At 45.5% G+C, this 22,820-nt stretch overlaps 1 protein-coding gene across 1 annotated transcript; it reads left to right on the top strand.

The window, feature by feature from the left end:
- The first annotated feature begins 3,376 nt into the window (after positions 1-3,376).
- Positions 3,377-21,539, top strand: scaf1 (SR-related CTD-associated factor 1). The gene is made up of 8 exons (XM_046305781.1): positions 3,377-3,396; positions 5,431-5,787; positions 5,870-5,993; positions 6,767-8,555; positions 8,706-8,788; positions 14,993-15,277; positions 18,556-18,684; positions 20,944-21,539. The coding sequence occupies exons 1-8, from the start codon at positions 3,377-3,379 to the stop codon at positions 21,091-21,093; spliced, it is 2,937 nt and encodes a 978-aa protein (XP_046161737.1). The 3' UTR covers positions 21,094-21,539.
- The last annotated feature ends 1,281 nt before the right edge of the window (positions 21,540-22,820 follow it).

Below are 22,820 nucleotides of genomic sequence, written 5' to 3'. Positions count from 1 at the left end.
ACGGAAGTGTATATTTTTAGATAACTGATAGAATGCACTCATATATACAATTATATTATAATTATACAATTTGTTGTTGAAATCTTACAATAAATTGAAAACCCAAATCAGGGTGTGGGTCTATTCCCTTTCAATTCCAGTCAATTCAGGAAGTACATTGCAATTCCAATTCCAATTATTTTCAATGCTTTGAAATGAGGAACATTTAAAAAAAAATGTGATAGATTAAAAAAATAAAAAATAGTTTGGAGTATCTTCATCCATTGTCCAACTGTTTCATTTATTATAATTGTTTTTAAAACATTTTTAAAATGTTGATAATTGTTGCTCAGGGACTGTTTGTAATTATGAATGCTCATAGTGATGATTAATTGAAGGCCTCTGGTATTTGGTCTCTGATGGACCCGGACATTGGTCAGACAACATGATGCATTAGTTAATGTACAGTAGATGGAGAGAAAGGAAGTGTGTGGGTGTGTGTGTGTGTTTGTCAAATCAAATCAAACTGTATTTGTCACATGCTTTGTAAACATCAGCTGTAGACTAACAGGGAAATACTTCCTTTCTGGTTATTTCCTGACAATTCAGAGTTAATTATTTAAAAAAGTATAGAAATGTGTGTCTGTGTGTTAGTGTGTGTGAGAGAGAGGGCGAAGGGAATATCGAAATAAAAAGCCCTAACAGCCAGTCAACAGGGTAAGTTAACTCTACTTTAAAACTACTTAAAGCTCTACTTGCATTTCCGTCTTTGCCTTCACATCAACTTTTTTCTTCGTAGCATTTGTCACTCACCCTCAATCTCATCTCTCTTTTTCTCTCTCTCTGCCTTTCTGTGTCAGGTTACTTATTTTTCTACTCTTTCTTTCTTAATCTTTTTTTCTGTCACTTCTTGGTGACAAATTGTTCCTCTCCATCTTTTCCTCTCTTGTTCTTACGTCTATCCTTTGTCTTTCTTTCTTTCTTTCTTTCTTTCTTTCTTTCTTTTTTCTTTCTTTCTTTCTCTCTCTCACAAACTGTCTCCCCACCGTGTGGCTCCTCTCTACTCTGTACTCCTCCTCTGTAGCAGAAGGATGCACCTTATTGGTCTCCCTGTCCTGGCCCTGCTCCCTGTGCCATCCCTGTGTGAGCATTTGAGATCCGCAGTCCGTGTGGCATCCAGCTGGTCGAAGCTCTGCTGTTGGTCTGTGGAGAGAATGGGTCAGCGAGACGGGTCAGAGAGGAGAACATAGGCCTGCGTATGTTTTTGTGTGTGTCTATAGGTGCCTGTTTCTGTGTAACAGTACCCTGTTTTCAACCCAAACAGGTATCATCCAGTGGAGGCTGGTGGGAGGGGCTATAGGAGTATGGGGTCATTGTAATGGCTGGAATGGACTTCATGGAACAGTATCAAACACATCAAACATATTGAAATCACATGTTTGACTCCGTTCCGTTAATTCCATTTCAGACATTACAATGAGCCCATCCTACTATAGCTCCTCCCACCAGCCTCCACTGGCATCATGATGAGGGACATAGCCCATTTCCAAATGGAAACCAGGGTGATGCTGGAGAATGAAGAGAGATCAGGACCATGGACTGTTAAAGAGGGGCTACTGAAACTACTATGACCTGGAAAACTACTGCAATAGTTAGGAAAGCTGTTGCTGTTCCTCGGCCAACAAGCAAAGATCTTGGGAACCACAAAACTACAACACTTTGAGACCGATTTAGCATGGGTTTAAACCAGTGGAAAGTTTAAACATTTTCTGAAGTATATACACTAAAAGGATATGGGTCGACATATGAGGATAAAAAGTTTGAAAGACAATTAACAACTAAACAATAAAATAGTGTATTTTATTTAAGGAGGCAAGTCAGTTAAGCACAAATTCTTATTTACAATGACAGCCTACATCGGCCAAACCCGGACGACGCTGGGCGCCATCCTATTGTGCGCCATCCTATGGGACTCTCAATCACGGCCGGTTGTGATACAGCCTGGATTCGAACCAGCCTCAAGCACTGAAATGCAGTGCCTAAGACCACTGCAATTATTTGTTATAATAAAGGCTTGATATTCAGTCATCGAAACGTGAAAAAATATAATCTTCAGTATTAAATACACATCTAGATGTATAGGCGGGAAAAGTATTTATTTGGTTCAGGATCTTTCAAATAGCATTTGGTAGGTTGTCATACCCAACATTAGCCCGATCAACGAAAATTTTAATTTCCCGTCGGCCCTTGTTGACCAGTTTCAAGTGAAGGGAAATAAAATGTCGGCGATGGATGGGATGGGCCTCTTATTGTGCTTTTAAAATAACAATATCTCAACCTTTAATACTGTATTTTAAACTTAAATTGCATGTTTTAGAAAATAAAGGGTAGTTGAAGATTGTGGATTTACACGGACAAAACATATAACTGGAGCTAAGGAATTTAGCGCATGTATTTGACTGGTGTAGCTAGGAGGTGAGCTAACATGAGCATTCCTGGCCAGCTAGCTAGTAACGTTAATGCTATTTCTGGCAGTTCTGGCTGGCTAGCTACGAATCTATTCCATTGAAAACATGTGACGATTGTAACTAGTTTTCAGTGATCAAGTGTATTTGCTAGTTAAGTTAGTTGATGTAGTTTGTTAGCCTAGTCAACTGAGTAGTGCGACCTGATCCAGGTATTTTGCAACATCTAACGTTAGCTAGCCACTGCCAGTTATAACTAATGCAATGGCTAATTAGATAGTTAGCTAGCATTAGTTAGCGCTCTCGTTCGCTGGCTGAAGTTTTCATTATAGATCTGTGGTCTTATTAGCCAGCTAGCATTACATAGTTACACAACGACGTGTATTTACGACCCAATCACTGAATGTCATTATCGTCTATCTTTCGTGTTTTTTCGCAGGAAACTGTGAAATTAGCTAATCGGCTAACCCCGATCAGTAATGATAGCTTGATGTCGAGACTAGCTAGACTACAATTTCACTATTGTTCTCACATAGATGGCCATAGAGGAAGAAACTGATGGAGACAGCCTGAATCCCAGAAACAAAGGATTGTGCTGTAACTGTGCTTCCTCAAATTAATTGAGGGGGTACCGTAGAAGTTGAAGGTTTTGGTTCAATCATTTTGTTTATGGTCATGCTGCAACTGATTTGAATTGAGGAATGCTTACATTTATTCACGGTCTACATTTTCTAATATACCTGAAGTGATAAGCGATGTGGCACAGAGGGAGGGTCATACACCACTACACTACAAGATTCTTCAAAACAAAATTTGATTTGCCTTATGTTGCTTCAGACAGAGAAAGACTCCAGCGAAGAGGAGACAGATAAGGATGAAGAAAGGAGTAGGACGCGATTGAGGTGTTACCAATTGCGATCGGGAGAGCCCAGATGACGAGCCTAGCGAGCTGGTGAGTGTGATTGTGTGTTTTTTAAAGCTCTTCCACAGACTGTAGCAGCTATTAATGTGTGTGTTTGTCTGTCTGTCCCCTTCGTATAGGGAGCTGTCATTACTGCAACCCCCGAAACGCTTCCCTGCCTGGTCTATCTTCACTGCTCTCCTCAGCATCTCCTTGATAGGTAATGCCGGCGTACACTACATTACTTTTCAAATCTTTCCTGTAATTTCTTTTGCTTTGCCAACATAGTGTTGCCGCTCTAAACAATGTGGCAGAGACCGGGGTCACACGCTATAAAATTCTTCCCTTGGCCGTGAGGATTTGAAACACCACGCTGTCTCGCAAAAGCAATTATGTAATTAGATGAGCTAGAATGAGCTGTGGGTCAAAGCCGCCTCATAAACGTTTTAGGTCAGACATTCACGCACGCCATGCAGAGTTGAAATATCAAGCCAATACGTTATTGGATTGAATAACATTGCTTGTCAACTTCAGAGCTGTGATGATATTACGCGTTGGTTAAAGGCAAGTACAAATGCATTGCAAGTATTAGTCATCACTCTTGTTTAAGAGTACACATTCTGGCAGACGCGATACATCATCATCACTGGTAGGATATCTTTGGCTATTGCTGATCACCGTTCTCAAAACTTGTCATTAAACATCTCGCACTACAAGAGCATTGTAGATTTTTTTGGAAAATATCGGGCCGTCTCAAAGACGGGATCGGTAGGCCTCAGATTTCTTCTCTGACCCGCTCACATTTAAACAAGCATCAGTGACAGCCACGCGCCCCGAGTAGGCAACGACGTGTAATTTTGTCTACAATCTCAAACGTGTCGGGGACAGCTAAATTGCGGCCAAAATCATATGCCCGGCTAAAGAGAGGATGTCAGAGTGAAAAGTAAGCTGAAATGTATGGGAGAGGGAGACACCCAATATAATAAATGACATAACAGGGAATTTAGATGTGCCAGTTCCACTGTGCGTGGTCTCAGGGGTGATGTATTTGTATTCCAGTTCTGACCTTGAAGTGGAGTTGACAGCTGAGGTGAGAGTGGAAGGCTCGTCACTGCTCAGTATCTTGTCCACTGTCACTGCTGGTATAGGCAACAGGAAGTCAGGTAAATTATTGGTACCGACTCAAATACACACCTACAATACTCTACTTCCCCCAAACACACACACACTTCACAGATTGTGGACCCCAGGTGGTTGATTAAAGCCTAACATTTCTTGTCTCATCTTTCAGGGTTGCTCTTTTATCCCCGGCCCTCAGCATCCCTCCTCCAGCCACAACCCCAGGCTCCAGGGAGTACTGACTGGACTGCAGCTTGCCCCAAGCCCAGCTCCCATCCTGGCCATGGATTTAACTCGAATCCCAGGCCTTAAAGGGGTGCCTGCCGTCCCTCCTCCTCACGGGATCACAGAGACTGCCAAGAGCCCCCTGCCCTCCTCCACATCTCCCTCCTCTCCTTCCTCCTCTCCTGCCTCCCCACCTTCCTCTTCATCCTCCTCTCCTGGAGCTGTGGCAACCAGCTACCACAACGACATCCAAGAGGGAATGGCCAACAGCGTGATGATGGGTGACGTAGTGTCCTCCACTTCCGCCTCCCTGGCTCCCCCCTCCTCTCTCGCTGACCCCCCTTTCTCCTCCTCTGATCCCTTGTTATGTCTCTCCCCACCCCCTGTGGGCACCGACGGACAAAAAGAGGACGAGACTGAGATCTACGACCCTTTTCACCCCACGGAAGGAGAGAGGGAGGGAGGAGCGGCCGAGGAGGAGGAAGAAGGGGAAAAGTACGATCCCTTTGATCCGACCGGCTCTCCCCCCTCAGAGAGAGAGGAGGAGGAGCGAGCAACGGGGGGAGGGAGGGAGAGAGGGAACAGCGTGAGCAGCAAGGGGAGCGATACCAGAGGGAAGAAAAGGAAGGCAGAGACGGGGGGGACAGGAGGAGAGGAGAAGGACAATGCTCCTCCAGACTCCACGGACACTCTCTCTGTTCCCCCGCTCTCCCCGCGCTCTCTCCCTCTACCCCTCCGGAGGAGGCTGGACCGAACCAAAGAGCCCCGGGTGAAAGTACGGGACAGGAGAGAGAAGGCGGACCACTCGGACCACTCTGAAATTGAGGAGGGTGAGATCGTGGGGGCCACCGAGAGGGACGGAGGGAATAGGGAGGAGAGAGGCCGGGAAGGAATCGTTCCTCTCGTCCTCCCCATCTCCTCCGGCAGTCCTTTCCTCCACGGGGGAGCTAAGCCGGAGAGGATCCTGAGGGTGTTGGATGGGGATAGCTTTGTGTCGGTGCGGGCTGATGGGGACTGGGGGGGGCCGGTGATGCCTGGCATGGAGGATGGGGAGCCCATGGAGGAGGAGGAGGAAGAAGAGGAAGAGGTGGTGGTCGGGTTGGGAGATCTTAGGAGGAAGCTGGTCAGCCGGCGTAAGGCGAGATACCGTTCCTCCTTCCCTTCTTCCCTCTCACCTCAGCACCTCCCATCGTCTCCTCACACCCTCCTTCTGCCCCCCTCCCTCCACTGCCGAGAAGGACAAGAGCTGCAAGTCCTCCAAGAGTTCCAAGGAGAGGGAGCGGCGCAAGCGGAAGGAAGGAAAGGTAGGGGAGGAGGAGGAGAGTAGGAGGAGGAGAAAGAAAAGGAAAGAGAAGGATTGTGGTGGAGAGAAGCGTGGTGAGAGGAAGGAAAGACACAGGGAAAGGGAGAGGGGGCGGCGGAGTGAGAGAGAGAAGAAAACAAAGGTGGAGGAGAGAGGGAGGAGCAGCAGAAGCGATAGCAGAAAGAGGAAGAAGAGACGATGGAGCACCCCGGAATCTCCAGCACGCCCCCGCTCACAAAACTCCTCAGTGCGGCAAATGCGCGGGGGTCGCTCCTGGTCAAACACTTCAGAGGACCAACACAGAGAGAGAGATAGAGACAGAGAGAATAACAGAGACCGGTACAGAGACCGAGATGGGGAACAAGATGGAGATCGAGACAAGGACAGAAAGAAAGATGACACCCAGAGAAGGGAGAGGGATAGAGACTCGAGCCGGATAAAGAGGGAAAGAGAGCGAGACGGCATCCACGAATCGACCAGCCGAGAAAGAGGCAGCTCCAAGAGGTCTAAAGCAAGCATAGAACGAAGGCACCGGGACAGGCACCGGGACAGGCACCGAGAAAGGCACAGAGAAACGGACAGGGACAGAGACAGAGAAAGGGACAGAGAGAAAGGGACAGGGACAGAGAAAGGGACAGGGACAGAGAAAGGGACAGGGACAGAGAAAGGGACAGGGACAGAGACAGGGACAGAGACAGAGAAAGGGACAGGGTCAGAGAAGGGGACAGGGAAAGACGTAGAGACGGTCGTCCCGTGGTGCCACCGTCCATCCAGGATCTCAATGGCTCTGACCTGTTTGCCATCAAGCGCACCATCACGGTCACCACGACCACCACCACCACTCTCCCCGGTTCCCCCCCGCTGGCTCCATCCTCCCCCCACAGCCCCCCCCAGGGCTCGGACAAGCCCCACAAGAGGAAGAAGAAGAGGCGTCGGCGCTCGGACGAAGAGTTGGAAGAAGGCATGGGCCGGCGTGGGAGCCGCTCCCTCTCGCCGCCGTCACATTACCATGGCTATGACTCGGACCACTTTTCAGACAAACTGGAGATAAACATGCACTCTCTGGACGGGGAGGCCCTGGACTCAGACTACCCCTCTATAGAAGACTCCCCACCCCCTCCCCAGCTTCTGGAACCCGCTGCTCCCAGCGCCAAACCCAAGACCGCCAACAAACCTGGACGCCACCACTTCAAGAAGAAATCCCGAACGGGGAAGAAAGCTGGTCAGTCCGAGTCGTCCTCTTCCTCCTCGGTTCGACCCAAAGGCAAGGGGCTCTCCACTGCCTCACTCTCCCCAACCCAGGCCGCCCTAGCCACCCTCCCCTCGGCCAAACGAGGTCGGAAGATGGGGAAGGAGAAAGATCGTGGGGAAAAAGGGGGAAAGAAAGAGTCTGGTCGGTCTGGCAGGTCCAAGAAATTAAGCGGTGGTGGGAGGAAAGCCAAGCTGCAATCCAAAGTGTCAGTGCTCGTGCGTGAGGGCGTGAGCAGCACCACGGGGGGCCCGGTGGGCTCTGGGAAGCTGGGCATGGAGCTCCTCGGGGCAGGCGGGTCAGTAGGGGGCTCTGGTATGCCGGTGGTGGGAGGTTCCATTGCGGTGGTCTTTAGGAGGGACAATGAGAGCAGGTCTCCGTTCCTCAAGCCCTGCTCTGAGCCTCTATTGCTGAGTGGACGCAACAAGGACCTGGGGAAGGTGGGCAAACGCAGTTCCCTGGCCGCTCCCCCTTCCTCCTCGCTGGCCAATCCCACGGTGGCAACACTGAAGTCCAAGAAGGCCAAGCCCAGCTCCACCACCTCCACTTCCTCCTCGGCGTCTTCGCCCTCATCGTCCCTGGCAACCAAGCGTAGGCGGCGGCTGGCGAAGAAGACGCGGGGAGAGAAAAGCTTAGCCGCTGGTTTGACGGACGTGGATGGCGCCATGGCCAACTGTAGCTCTGAGGGCGGCGGCTGGGGTGGACCTTCCTCCGACATCCAATCAGGAGTCGGGACTAAACCATCCAGTCCACACTCTGGTCCAGCCGGTCCAACCCCTTCCTCATCCTCTTCTTCATCATCCTCCTCTTCCACCAGTGTCCTCCCCCCGTCCTCCTCACCCCCCCACACCCCTCCGCCCTCCTTCACCACCTCGCGTGATGCTCGGGAGTCGTCTCCCGACTCGCAGACTGTGGACAGCAGCTGTAAGACCCCTGAGCCCTCCTTCCTATCCGAGGACTGCCCCGCTCAGACCCAGAGCACCCCCAACCTGCCCCCCTCCAGTCCCACGTCCGTACCATCCTCCCAGGGGGGAGGCCTCTCACAATACGGCCCCTCCAGCATAAAGCCCCTTCCTCTGGAAGAAGCCTCCAAATCCCTGGCCTCACCCCCTTGCTCCTCCTCATCTGGCTCTGCCCTCGCCTCTCTCTCCCTTCCTCCTTCCTCCACAGACCCCTCCTCCTCTTCCTCTTCTTCTGTTTCTTCATCCTCAGCCAACAAGCTGCCACCGCCTCCTCCTCCCCCTCCTGCTGCCCCTACCCTCCCCTGGAGTCTGCAGACAGGAGTGGACTGCACAGCCGGAGGAGTTTTAGCATGTAAGTCTCTGTCACGAGCATTCGTTATAATAATGTCAACTAGTAGATTTTTGGTGGAGGGGCATTATTTTTGGGGGGTATTCCTGTTTCTACTATGAAGTATATAATATCTATAAGGTTTTTACTAACCCCTTGCTCTCTGTATTTCAGTGACAGCTCTGCTGTTTAAGATGGAAGAGGCCAATATCGCAAGTAGAGCCAAAGCCCAAGAGTTCATTCATGCTACAAGCCAGGTGTGTGTGTGTGTGTGTGTGTGTGTGTGTGTGTGTGTGTGTGTGTGTGTGTGTCGTACCAGTCAAAAGTTTGGACACACCTACTCATTCCAGGATTTTTCTTTATTTGTACTTTTTCTACATTGTAGAATAATAGTGAAGACATCAAAACTATGAAATGACACATGGAATCATGTAGTAACCAAAAAAAGTGTGAAACAAATCAGAATATATTTTATATTTGAGATTCTGCAAAGTAGCCACCCTTTGCCTTGATGACAGCTTTGCATGCTCTTGGCATTTTCTCAACCAGCTCCATGAGGTTGTCACTTGGAATGCATTTCAATGAATATGTGTGCCTTTTTAAAAGTTAATTTGTGGAATTTCTTTCCTTAATGCGTTTGAGCCAATCAGTTGTCTTGTGACAAGGTAGGGGTGGTATACAGAAGATATCCCTATTTGGTAACCTCCCTCTACCATCTGTTCTATTGGCCAACGTGACATCACTGGAGAATAAACTGGATGAGTTCTGTTCAAGACTATTGTACCAACGGGACATTTAAAAACGGTAATATCGTATGTTTCACCAATTCATGGCTGAAGGATGACACGGATAATAAACAGTTGGCTGGGTTTTCCGGGCATCTGCAGGACAGAACAGATATGTCTGGTAAGACACGTGGTGGTGGTATGTGTATATTTGTCAATAACAGTTGGTGCGCAATGTTTAATATTAAAGTCTTGAGGTATTGCTCGCCTGAGGTAGAGTACCCCATGATAAGCTGTAGACCACACTATCTACCAAGTTTTCATCTATATTTTTCATAGCTGTCTATTTACCACAACAAACCCATGCTAGCACTATGACCGCACCCAATGAGCTGTATAAGGCCATAAGCAAAAAAGAATATGCTCATCCAGAAGTGTCGCGCATAGTGGCCGGAAACTTTAATGCAGGCAAATTTAAATCCATTTTCCGTTATTTCTACAAGCATGACATATGTGCAACCAAAGGGGGAAAAAAACTCTAGACCACCTTTACTCCACACACAGAGACGCATGCAAAGCTCTCCCTCGCCCTCCCTTTTGCAAATCTGACCATAATTATATCCTCCAGATTCCTGCTTACAAGCAAAAACTAAAGCAGGAAGTATGTGACTCAATACTGAAGTGGTCAAATGATGCGAATGCTACGCTACAGACTCTTCCAGGATTCATCCAATGGCATTGAGGAGTTTATCACATCAGTTACCGGCTTCATCAATAAGTACATCGACGATGTCATCCCCACAGTGACCTTACCTCCATATCCCAACCAGAAGCCATGGATTACAGGCAACATCCGCACTGAGCTAAAGGCTAGAGCTGCCGCTTTCAAGGAGTGGGACACAAATCCACACGCGTATAAGAACCACTATGCCTTCAGATTAATAATTTAAACAGGCAAAGCATCAATACAGGAACTAGGATTGAATCCTACTGCGCCAGTTCTGACGCTTGTTGGATGTGGCAGTGCTTGCAAACTATTACGGAGTACAAAGGAAAACTCAGCCGAGAGCTGCCCAGTGACACGAGCCTACCAGACGGGCTAAATGCCTTTTGATACTTGCTTCGAGGCAAGCAACACTGAAGCATGTGTAACCGATGTGAAATGGCTAGCTAGTTATCGGGGTGCGCGCTAATAGCGTTTCAATCGGTGACGTCACTCGCTCTGAGACCTTGAAGTAGTTGTTCCCCTTGCTCTGCAAGAGCCGCGGCTTTTGTGGCGCGACGGGTAACGATGCTTCGAGGGTGGTTCGAGCCCAGGTAGGGGCGAGGAGAGAAAAGGAGGCTATATTGTTACACATGCATGAGAGCACCAGCTGTTCCGGACGACTGTGTGATCAAGCTCTCCATAGCCTATGCAAGTAAGACTTTTTAAACAGGTCAACATTCACAAGGCCGCAGGGCCAGACGAATTACCAGGACGTGTACTCAGAGCATGCGTGGACCAACTGGCAAGTGTCTTCACTGACAATTTCAACCTCTCCCTGACAGTCTGTAATACCTTCGTGTTTCAAGCAGACCTCCATAGTCCCTGTGCCCAAGAAAGTGTTGTTTGGACTTCCTAAACATGCCGCCCCCAGGTGGTAAGGTTAGGCAACAACACATCAGCCACGCTGATCTTTAACGGGGGGCACCTCGGGTGTATGCTTAGTCCCCTCTTGTACTCCCTTTTCACCTACGACTGTGTGGCCAAGCATGACTCCAACACCCTCATTAAGCTTTCTGATGACACGTGGCAGGCCTTATTACCGACAACAATAAGACCGCCTATAGGGAGGAGGTTGGAGACCTGGAAGTGTGGTACCAGGACAACAACCTCTCCCTCAACGTGAGCAAGACAAAGGAGCTGATCGGGTACTACAGGAAAAGGAAGGCCGAACACACCCATTCACATCGATGGGGCTGTAGTGTAACGGGTCGAGAGCTTCACGCCCCTTGGTGTCTACATCACCAACAAACTATCATGGTCCAAACACACCAAGAGGTTTGTGAAGAGGGCACGACAACACATTTTTCCCCTCAGGAGACTGAAAAGATTTGGCATGGGTCCCCAGATCCTCAAGGTTCTACAGGTGCACCATTGAGTGCATCCTGACTGGATGCATCACCACCTGGTATGACAACTGCTTGGCATCTGACCGTAAGGTGCTACAGAGGGTGCATACAGCCCAGTACTTCTCTGGAGTCAAGTTTCCTGCCATCCAGGACCTATATACTAGGCTGTGTCCGAGGATGGCCCAAAAAATGGACAGACTCCAGTCACCCAATTCATAGACTGTTCTCTCTGCTACCGCACAGGAAGCGGTAGCGGAGCGCCCCCCCTTGTTTTTACACACCTTACCCCTACCTACATGTGCAAACTACCTTTACTAACCTGTGTCCCTTGGTACTGGTACCCCTTGTGTATAGCCTTGTTATTGTTACTTTGTGTTACTTTTATTACATTTTTCATTTTGTTTATTTAGTAAATATTTTCTCAACTCTATTTCTTGAATGGCATTGTTGGTTAAGGGCTTGTAAGTAAGCATTTTGCTGTAAGTTCTACACCATTGTATTCGGCGGATGTGATAATTAAGATTTTATTTTAATTTCAAGCAGATTTAAGTCAAAACTGTAACTAGGCCACTTGGGAACATTCAATGTTGTCTTGGTAAGCAATTCCAGGGTACATTTGGCCTGGTGTTTTAGATAATTGTCCTGCTGAAAGGTGAATGTCTCCAAGTGTCTGTTGGAATGCAGACTGAACCAGGTTGTCTTCTAGGATTTTGCCTGTGCTTAGCTCTATACAGTTTATTTTATACTCGAAAAATCCCTGGTCCTTGCCGATGACCAGCATACCCATAACATGATGCAGCCACCACCATGCTTGAAAATATGAAGAGTGGTACTCAGTGATGTGGTGTTTGCACCAACATAAATCTTTGTATTCAGGACGAAGTACATTTCTTTGCCACATTGTTTGCAGTTTTACTTTAAATCAAATCAAATTCATTGGTCACATACACGTGTTTAGCAGATGTCATTGCGGGTGTAGCGAAATGCTTATACTTCTAGCTCCGACAGTGCAGTAATATCGAACACTTTCACAACATGTGGTCCTTCTGTAGCTCAGTTGGTAGAGCATGGCGCTTGTAACGCCAGGGTAGTGGGTTCGATCCCCGGGACCACCCATACGTAGAATGTATGCACACATGACTGTAAGTCGCTTTGGATAAAAGCGTCTGCTAAATGGCATATATTATATTATTATTATTAAATACATGTACATCTAAGTAAGGAATGGATTATCACAGCCTGTAACTGTTTTAAAGTCACCATTGGCTGGGCCACCCGAGTGGTGCACCGGTCTAATGCACTGCTTCGCAGTGCTAGAGGCGTCACTACATACTCCGGTTCGATCCCGGGCTGTATTACAACCGGCCATGATTGGGATTTACTTGGCTCATCACGCTCTAGCGACTTCTTGTGGCGGGCCGGGTGCCTGCAGACTGTGGGGGAAATAAAATGTCATAATCACCTTTGGCCTCCTTCCTCTACGGCAACTGAGTTAGGAAGGATTCCTGTATCTTTGTAGTGATTGAGCGTATTGATGCACTGTTCAAAGTGTAATTAACAACTTCGATATGCTCAAAGGGATATTCAATGTCTTTTTCCTACCAATTATGTGTCCTTCGCGAGGCTTTGGAAAACCTTCCTGGTATTTGTGGTTGAAGCTGTGTTTGAAATTCACTGCTCGGCTGAGGGACCTTACAATTATCTGTATGTGTGGGTTACAGAGATGAGGTATTCATTTTACATTAAGGCTCTACAAACGCAACAAAATGTTGAAAAAGTCAAGGGACGTGAATACTTTCTGAAGACACGGTTTCCAGTTGAAGTCGGAAGTTTACATTCATCTCAACCAAATACAGTTTTTCACAATTCCTGACATTTAATTCTAGTAAATTTCAGTGTTTTAGGTCAGTTAAGCTCACCACTTTATTTTAAGAGTGTAAAATGTCTATAATAGTAGAGTGATTTATTTCCGCTTTTATTCAGAAGTTTACATACAACTCAACTAGTATTTGGTAGCATTGCCTTTATTTTTTATTTATTTTTTATTTATTTCACCTTTATTTAATCAGGTAGGCTAGTTGAGAACAAGTTCTCATTTGCAACTGCGACCTGGCCAAGATAAAGCATAGCAGTGTGAACAGACAACACAGAGTTACACATGGAATAAACAATTAACAAGTCAATAACAGTAGAAAAAAATGGGCAGTCTATATACAATGTGTGCATTGGGTCAAATGTTTCGGGTAGCCTTCCACAAGCTTCCCACAATAAGTTGGTTGAATTTTGGCCCATTCCCCCTGACAGAGCTGGTGTAACTGAGTCAGGTTTGTAGGCCTCCTTGCTCGCACACGCTTTTTCAGTTCTGCCCACACATTTTCTATAGGATTGAGGTCAGGGCTTTGTGATGGCCACTCCAATACCTTGACTTTGTTGGGGTCATTGTCCATTTGGAAGACCCATTTGCGACCAAGCTTTAACTTCCTGACTGATGTCTTGAGATGTGGATATATTGAAGCGACATCCTTTTCCTACCTCATGACGCCATCTATTTTGTGAAGTGCACCAGTCTCTCCTGCAGCAAAGCACCCCCACAGCATGATGCTGCCACCACGTGCTTCACATTTGGGATGGTGTTCTTAGGCCCGTTCTATTTTTGTTTCATCAGACTAGAGGACATTTCTCCAAAAAGTACAAACTTTGTCTCCATGTGCAGTTGCAAACCGTAGTCTGGTTTTTTTACGGCGGTTTTGGAGTGGTGGCTTCTTCCTTGCTGAGCGGCCTTTCAGGTTATGTTGATATAGGACTCGTTTTACTGTGTATATAGATTATTTTGTACCCGTTTCCTCCAGCATCTTCACAAGGTCTTTTGCTGTTGTTCTGTGATTGATTTGCACTTTTCGCACCAAAGTACATTAATCTCTAGGAGACAGAACACATCTCCTTCCTGAGTGGTATGATGGCTGTGTGGTCCCATGGCGTTTATGCTTGCGTACTATTGTTTGTACAGATGAACATGGTACCTTCAGGCGTTTGGAAATTGCTCCCAAGGATGAACCAGACTCGTGAAGGTCTACAATTATTTTTCTTAGGTCTTGGCTGATTTATTTTGATTTTCCCATGATGTCAAGCAAAGAGGCACTGAGTTTGAAGCTGGGCCTTGAAGTATATCCACGGGTACACCTACAATTGACTCAAATTATGTTAATCAGAAGCTTCTAAAGCCATGACATTTTCTGGTATTTTCCAAGCTGTTTAAAGGTGCGGTCAACTTAGTGTATGTAAACCTCTGACCCACTGGAATTGTGATACAGTGAATTATAAGTGAAATAATCTGTCTGTAAACAATTGTTGGAAAAATGACTTGTGTCATGCACAAAGTAGATGTCCTAACCGACTTCCCAAAACTATAGTTTGTTAACAAGAAATTTGTGGAGTGGTTGAAAAACACGTTTTAATGACTCCAACATAAGTGTATGTAAACGTCCGACTTCAACTGTATGTTTACTGTGAAATATAATGATATTATATATTTACATATTTGTCTTGGATTGTTTTGAAGGTGTTAAATATCTGACCAAGCACTTCCGTTTCTCATCATACCTTCCGTCTCTCTCTCTCTTGCAGATTCTCTCCCAAACCAATCAGAACCATTCATCGCAGCATGCCCCTTCCTCTTCTTCCTCCTCCCAGGTTCCTCCCCCTGGCCCCACCCCTGCCCAGTTCATCCTGCACAGCTCTCTCCCAATGGTGGGCTGCACCAAAACCACGCCCAGCCACCTGCACCCTGGCATGTCTATGGGTGGCGGCTGTGCCCAGACCCCGCCCCCTCCCATGCCCTCTGGGTTCTCGGGAGGGTCTGGGGGCTCCAGTGACATAGGCTGGGACAACGAGAGCAAGGACCCTGACAAGGTAGCACCATTAAAAACCATGTCTTTCTACCACTCCCATACCTTCCAATTACGTGTGTGTGTGTGTGTGTGTGTGTGAAAGGAAGGTAATCTGACTATCAGTACAGTACCTCATAGTGTTGTCACGATACCAGAATGTTGACTTCATTACCGATACCAGGTTTAGTATCACGATGCTCAATACCAAAACGGTTCCATGGCAACAACAAAAAAGGCATATTAGCCAAAGTCACCGAATGGCACAGCTACTGCTCTCTTCAATCGTTGGGCATCTTTGAGTTCAATATCATTACATTTGCATTTTTTTACTAACAATTTTTCAGAGACAGCCATGTATGCTGTAGTGGCTTCCTTTCGTCTTTACCATAGCCACTGCCCAAGCCTGAAGCGGGGTTGTTTGGTACGCATACAGTCCACACTCAAGGTTTCCAAACGGCCAAACATTCCATGACATCCAGGGATATGGTGCAACAAAAATGTTTATTCTTCTTATATCTAACAAATAAATGAGTCTCCAATCAACTTAAAGCACAAAATACTTGATATGGAAAATACATATTATGACCTGTATGTCTGTATGTCTGTATGTCTGTATGCGTACCAAACAACCCTGCTTCAGGCTTGGGCAGTGGCTATGGTAAAGACGAAAGGAAGCCACTACATTCAAGTCAAAAAACTCCGCGAAGGATTACTATCGGAAGGAAATCTCCGGTTCGGACACACGCTGGATATTGTTCTATTTGTAATTGCATCCGGATCGTAAGGACAGCTCGCTTGGAAGGATTTGAACTCCTAGAATTCGCCAGCCGTGAGTAACCACTGCGAATGAATGAGCTGCCCTGTTCAATGCGATCATTTGATCATGCATATTATGGAAGCGCAAATGTGCTTTTAATTGGAATGTTTGATAAACTTGGGAATGGAATTCAAAACACAGCGTTGTGAAAACAATTAAGAAGTTTAAGTTTGGGAAACACTGAGATCCTACGCACAATGTAGCCTAATCTTATGTCTAATATTTGGCCTAACGTGGAAATGCAATGCATCAACGCAACAAATTGCAATCTAAGGATCTGAAGATACTGCGTGTTTAAACTTCATTAAAGGGACAACTTATAATGGGATGAAATGTTTAAAACTCATCTAAAATGCCGAACTTCCACATGTTCAATTCAAAATGGGTCAATATGCTGAAATGGAGGACTGTGTTTTAAAGCATTAAAGGAGGTCTAAAGGGGCATTACGTTTAACAATCAAAAACCAACAACTGTGTCATTGTAAATTGTGTGAACTAAAAGTGAATGATGGAGGATGAAATCCCAAATAAGACTCCACTGGAGAGGGCAGAGGAGCATCTAAATTCACTCTATGCAGCCCGGAGAGGCAAACTTGGAGTGTGTACACGCAAAATGAATGAAATAAAAGCCCTTCTTGTTGATGGAGGAAACATTGAAACTGTGGATGAGAGTCTTGAAGCATTCCATGCTGTTCTCAATGACTTTAAGAATGCTCATGATTCTGTGCTAGAGCTGGTCACAGAGGAGGAACACGAACAGGAGAGCATTAACTATTATCAACCAAGAATGAGAACTTATGAACATTTCCTGAAAGAGGTGGAAATATGGAAAAAAGCTGAAATCGAGCCACAAACGCTCATTGAACCACACGACAGCATTTCCAATGTGTCAAAAACATCAAGTAAAACAAAGTCTTCTAAAACTGCTTCCTCAGTGTCCTCTGCACGCCTAAAAGCTGAGGCAGAACGAGCAGCTCTACTAGCTCGCCAAGCATCATTACAGGACAAGCATGCATTGGAACTGGAGAAAGCTCAACTGGAACAACAGAAAGCTCAACTGGAACAACAGAAAGCTCAACTGAATGTTAGGATGGAAAAAATGGCACTGGAAACGGACATAGCAGCATATAATGCCAAACTGAAGGTTCTGGAGAGTGTTGAGTCAACTTCTCAATCCCATTCTGTGGCAGCCCATTTTCTAAGCCAAGAAGATGGAATGAACTCTTATTATGAGAACCAGGAACCCGAGGTCTATAAGGAACCTGAACCATCACCTGTTGCATTTTCTGCATTAGGTGCAGTTCCAAAGACCCCACTATAAATCATAAAGGTACGTACCTAATATTTCATCATTTACATTCATATTTAATATATTTACACAAATATACATGGAGCTCCATATGTTCGGTCTTTTATACAAATATGTCCAAATCGGCTCTAACATATGCATTAATTAATCAATTATACAATCATGCAATCAGTTTGACTTTGTTTTTACCAATCTAACTACATTATGGTAATAATTTATTTGAATAATCTGTTGGGTAAATAAATCTGTAGCATATGGACAATACAGGTGAATGCATATTCAATAGGAGTGTGTGCATGCATTGAGTTATTGGCCTTGTTTTTGGGTGTTTACAGATGACAAATTGTATTCAACAACATTTGCGGAGAAGTAGCTTTTTCATAAAAACTTGCGTTGTCTCTTAACGGGTAACGATGTCATTAAACGAGGCAGTCAGGACACCAAGGAACTTGGGTCAATGGGTAGCCTTGTGGTTAGAGCTGGATCGAATCCCCGAACCCCCAAGCTGACAAGGTAAAAATCTGTCGTTCTGCCCCTGAACAAGGCAGTTAACCCACTGTTCCTCGGTAGGCCGTCATTGTAAATAAAAATTTGTTCCCAGCTGATTTGCCTAGTTAAATGAAGGTTAAATAAAAAACAATAACGTTTTTATTGATGATCAGCTTTGAAATGAACATATGCCTTTTGCAGTTTGCATATCACAAAGTAAGTCTCGGATAGTGAATTGATGTTAGCTTAGCATCACCTAGCAAGGAAAGTTAGCCTACAAAGCTGGACACTCTGTAAGCTGTATATTCTTCCATTGTAAAGGGTATCGACATTGTTTTGCTCACAGTAGTTAACAGTTTCAACATCTACATGCCTTGTCGCATTGTTCAAGTCTGTTAACTTCTGTTCAGCATGAGTGGGGAGCCAACATGATGTTGCCCAGACTACCAGTGCAGGCTAGAAATGAGCAAGTGTAGCAGGCACTGTGCACGCTATAATAAGGGGTTCGGCTGCGCTGATAAGAATGGCTTGATCCGTGAGGGACATTTGACAGAAGTACCGAAAGTGACATTCTACTGCAAAACAGTTTTGCATGTTCTGGTATCTAAAAAGTACTGACGTTTCGGTATACCTTTCAACCCTAGTACTGCACCTCTTATTTTATTTTTCTCTCTCTCACTCTCAGTACCTGAAGAAGCTCCACACTCAGGAGCGTGCGGTGGAGGAGGTGAAGCTGGCCATTAAGCCGTACTACCAGCGTAAAGACATTAACAAGGACGACTACAAGGACATCCTGAGGAAGGCAGTACACAAGGTAACCCAGCTCTCGAACCATAAACCTGTTTTAGCTGCATTACATTGTTATTACATGGTTTAAGTGCGCCGTTGCCGCGCGGCTGAGTGCGCCGTTGCCGCGCGGCTGAGTGCGCCGTTGTTACGAACGCTTTGTTCAGCGTTCTTAACGCTGTTATTCGAGGGTGTCAAACACCTTATTCTATGACTTGATAAACAGTTGAATCAGGTGTGTTAGTGCTGGGCTGGAACAAAAACGTCTGCTCTGCAATGGTCAGGCTTTTGGATTTAGGCTGTAGCGTATCTCAGTAACGGAGTGTAGGTGCATCTTGTTCCATAGGAATAACAATTGCTGTTCAACCTGTTTGTGACTTGCACATTTAAAAATATTGGCTCACACAATTTAAAGATTGGCGTAATTACTAGACTGAGTGGTGTGGTGTCGATACAATTACTTTGACTTGTTTGTGAAGGTTTAAAGAATTTCCACAAACAGTTGTTGGAAGTAGACTTCATAAAGGCCAGAGGGAGTGTAGTATATTTAAGCAATAAGGCCTGAGGCGGTGTGGTATATTGGCCAATAAACTGAACAAAAATATAAACACAACATGTTAAGTGTTGGTTTCATGAGCTGAAATAAAAGATTTTAAAAAAATAACATGTGCACAAAGAGCTTATTTCTCAAAGTTTGTTCACAAATTTGTTTACATCCCTGTTAGTGAGCATTTCTCCTTTGCCAAGATAAACCTTCCACCTGACAGGTGTGGCATATCAAGAAGCGTATTCAACAGCAGGATCATTACACAGTTGCACCTTGTGCGGGGGACAATAAAAGGTCACTCTAAAATGTGCAGCTTTGTCACACCACACAATGCCACAGATGTCTTGCAATTGGCATGCTGACTGCAGGAATGTCCACCAGAGCTGTTTCCAGATAATGTAATGTTCATAAGCAACCTCCAATGCCGTTTTAGAGAATTTGACAGTATGTCTAACTGGCCTCACAACCGTAGACCATGTGTAACCACGCCAGCTGATGAAACTGAGTATGCACAACTGAAGAATTTCTTCACTAACTATCAGAAACCGTCTCAGGGACGCTTGTCTGTGTGCTCGCCGTCCTCACCGGGATCTTGACCCGACTGCAGTTTGGTGTCGTAACTGACTTCAGTGGGCAAATACTCTCCTTCGATGGCCACTGGCACACTAGAGAAGTGTGCTTTTCACGGATGAATACCGGTTTCAATTGTACTGGGCAGACGGCGTTGTGTGGGAGAGCTGTTTGCTGATGTCAACATTGTGAACAGAGTGCCCGTGCTGGCAGTGTGGTTATAATATGTGGAGGCATAAGTAACACGATTGCATTTTTTCGAAGGCAATTTGAATGTACAGGGATATCATGACGAGATCCTGAGGCTCATTGTCGTGCCATTCATCCATCACCGCATTATAACGCACGGCCTCATGTCGCAAGGATCTGAACACAATTCCTGGAAGCTGAAAATGTCCCAGTTCATCCATGGCCTGCACATCCATGTCACCCATTGAGCATGTTTGGGTTGCTCTGGATCAACGTTTACGACTGCATGTTCCGGTTCCCGCCAATATCCAGCTACTTCGCACTGCCATTGAAGAGTGTGACAACATTCCACAGGCCACAATCAACAGCCTGATCAACTCTATGCAAAGGAGATATGTGGCGCTGCATGAGGCAGATGGTGGTCACACCAACTACTGAGTGGTTTTCTGATCCACGTGCATATATATAAAAAAAAAAAGCTATCTGTGACACACAGATGCGTATATGTATTCCCAGTCATGTGAAATCCATAGATTAGGGCATAATTGATTTCGTTATGAACTGTGACTCAGTAAAATCTTTGAAATTGTTGTATGTTGTGCTTTATCTTTTTGTTCAGTGTACCATGGCCAAGGGCTGTTCTTATGCACAACGCGGAGCTGTATATTGGCCATATACCACAAACCTCAGAGGTGCCATATTGCAATTATAAACTGGTTTCCAACATAAGGAGTATTTTTGCAGTATACCTGTGGTATATTGTACAATATACACGCGGCTGAAATGCTGTTTCAGCCAATCATCATCCAGGACGCAAACTAACCGGTTTATAATGCAGAATATGTTACTATGTTCCAGCAGTTGCAATTGGAAGTTGTAATTACAGCCTAGTTAAACTGTAACTACACAGTAATTACGCTGTAACAGCCATTTGATATATAGTGTGTTTATGACTAATACCGACCTGTGTCTGCTTCTCAGATCTGCCACAGTCGAACGGGAGAGATCAACCCGGTCAAGGTGAGCAACCTGGTCAAGCTTTATGTTCAAAGGTACAAGTACTTCAGGAAGCACGGTCGAAAGATGGACGAGGAAGAGAGGGAGGACAGAGAGATGGATTCCTCCTATTGATTGGACATGGGGTCGCACTCCCCCTCCTTCCGTTGGTTCTGCCACCCAACCAAGGACCAGCCCCGCACTCCTTGCACGTGACTGGGCCCAATGAGGCCGTAGAGTGACATTTTGTTTTATTCCCCTCCCTATTTTCTGTCCCCATGTAAACTCGTAACAACACCCCCCCCCGTCTCCTGTGTGTCTTGCTGTACAGAAATGAGTAGATATCTGCGAAATATACACACGCAGTATATGAATTTTTTAAAAGTACAATGTTGTGGGAGAGATGCAGAATACATGTATACACACTTACACATGCGCGCGCGCGCACACACACACACTGTATATACTGTAAGTACACTACACTGACTCTCCTTTCTCTCTGTGTGGTATAAACCTGTCATAGTCAGGTGGTTGGTCTGTTGAATGGATGGATGGTTTAAATATAGAGATTTGACACTTGATATTCTGTCCCTGTCTTTTATTTGAAGTCTGTACTCTGAAGGGTGGTTTCCTGAGCACAGGAGATTCTCTATCGAGTTTGCGTTTTAAATCCGGGACCAGGCTTAATCTGTGTCCGGGAAGCCAACCCTGAAGGTGTGTGTACTCTGATCAGTGCTTAGGCAGAGAGAGAAATAAATGAAAGCAGGGTGTCACTGTCCTACAAGCTATGGATTTACAGGCTTGCAGCAGACCTGTCACTGACTGAGTGAACTGTTTGTAATGGATTCTTTATACGGGCTGGTTCTGAACCAGGCTTAAATGCTGTAGGTAATGTTAGTTAAAAGAGCTACTTTGAAGCCTAAAGTAATTGCGTGTATCTCTGTGTATCCCTTTCTGTCATACACACAGGCAGATCTAGGATCAGTTTTATCCGCCACACAATCCTTACCCTACCCATTAAAGTAGGGAACTGCAGAACTTAGATTGGCAATTTGACACTACTACTTTGTGGTTAGCCTTCATTGGTTTATATTAGTGTTAGTGAGTCATTTTTCTTAGTACATTATTCATCAATAAACGGACATCAAATGAAACATTGAAAGCATATGACTTGTGACATCAGAGCTCACGTTAAAAGCAACCATGAAAATGAAGTCTTCTACACATTGGAAGTTGAAGCTATGTGGTGAGTCAATGCATGTTGGGTGCCTGGGATGTGTGAACTGTGTTGCATGTATCAACGTGCTTGTTCCTTTCATTGTCAGGTCTCCTGTAATCTCTGTTAGTGGGTGAACACGCCAGTCAGTTTATCTCTACGTGTTTGACAAGTCAGGCAGTCAGAATTGGAACCAATTAAATAGTCCCAAACGAGTTGACTCCAAGCAACATCAAGAGCACCTCAGAACTATGGAAGTATATAATTATTAGGGCTGTTAGAGTTGATCAGTTTTTATAAATGTTTTGTAATGTTTAGTGCACCACAGTCTTTTTATCACGATTTAATTATATTTTCTGAAATGGTAGAAAATACATTGAAAACATCCAAAATTGATGTGTCATGGACACCGGCGTCATGCTGCCAGACAAACTAAACACATTCTTTGCCTGCTTTGAGGATAATACAGTGTTATTGTCGCGGCTCACTAACAAAGACTGTGCCCCCCTCTCCTTCTCCATGGCTGATGTGAGTAAAACATTTAAACTTGTTAACCCTCGCAAGGTTTCTGGCCTGGACGGCATCCCTAGCCGTGTCATCAGAGCATGTGCAGACCAGCTGGCTGGTGTGTTTACGGACATATTCA

The sequence above is a fragment of the Oncorhynchus gorbuscha genome, linkage group LG16 (assembly GCF_021184085.1).
Source record: "Oncorhynchus gorbuscha isolate QuinsamMale2020 ecotype Even-year linkage group LG16, OgorEven_v1.0, whole genome shotgun sequence".
NCBI lineage: Eukaryota > Metazoa > Chordata > Actinopteri > Salmoniformes > Salmonidae > Oncorhynchus > Oncorhynchus gorbuscha.
This window is presented reverse-complemented; position numbering and strand designations above follow the sequence as displayed.

What these genes read in the sequence shown, in the direction of transcription:
- scaf1 (XM_046305781.1), top strand. Translation starts at nt 3,377, where the DNA reads ATGACGAGCCTAGCGAGCTG. An exon ending in TCATTCATGCTACAAGCCAG is followed by an intron (nt 8,789 to 14,992) that starts GTGTGTGTGTGT and finishes TCTCTCTTGCAG; the next exon opens with ATTCTCTCCCAAACCAATCA. An exon ending in TGAGGAAGGCAGTACACAAG is followed by an intron (nt 18,685 to 20,943) that starts GTAACCCAGCTC and finishes TCTGCTTCTCAG; the next exon opens with ATCTGCCACAGTCGAACGGG.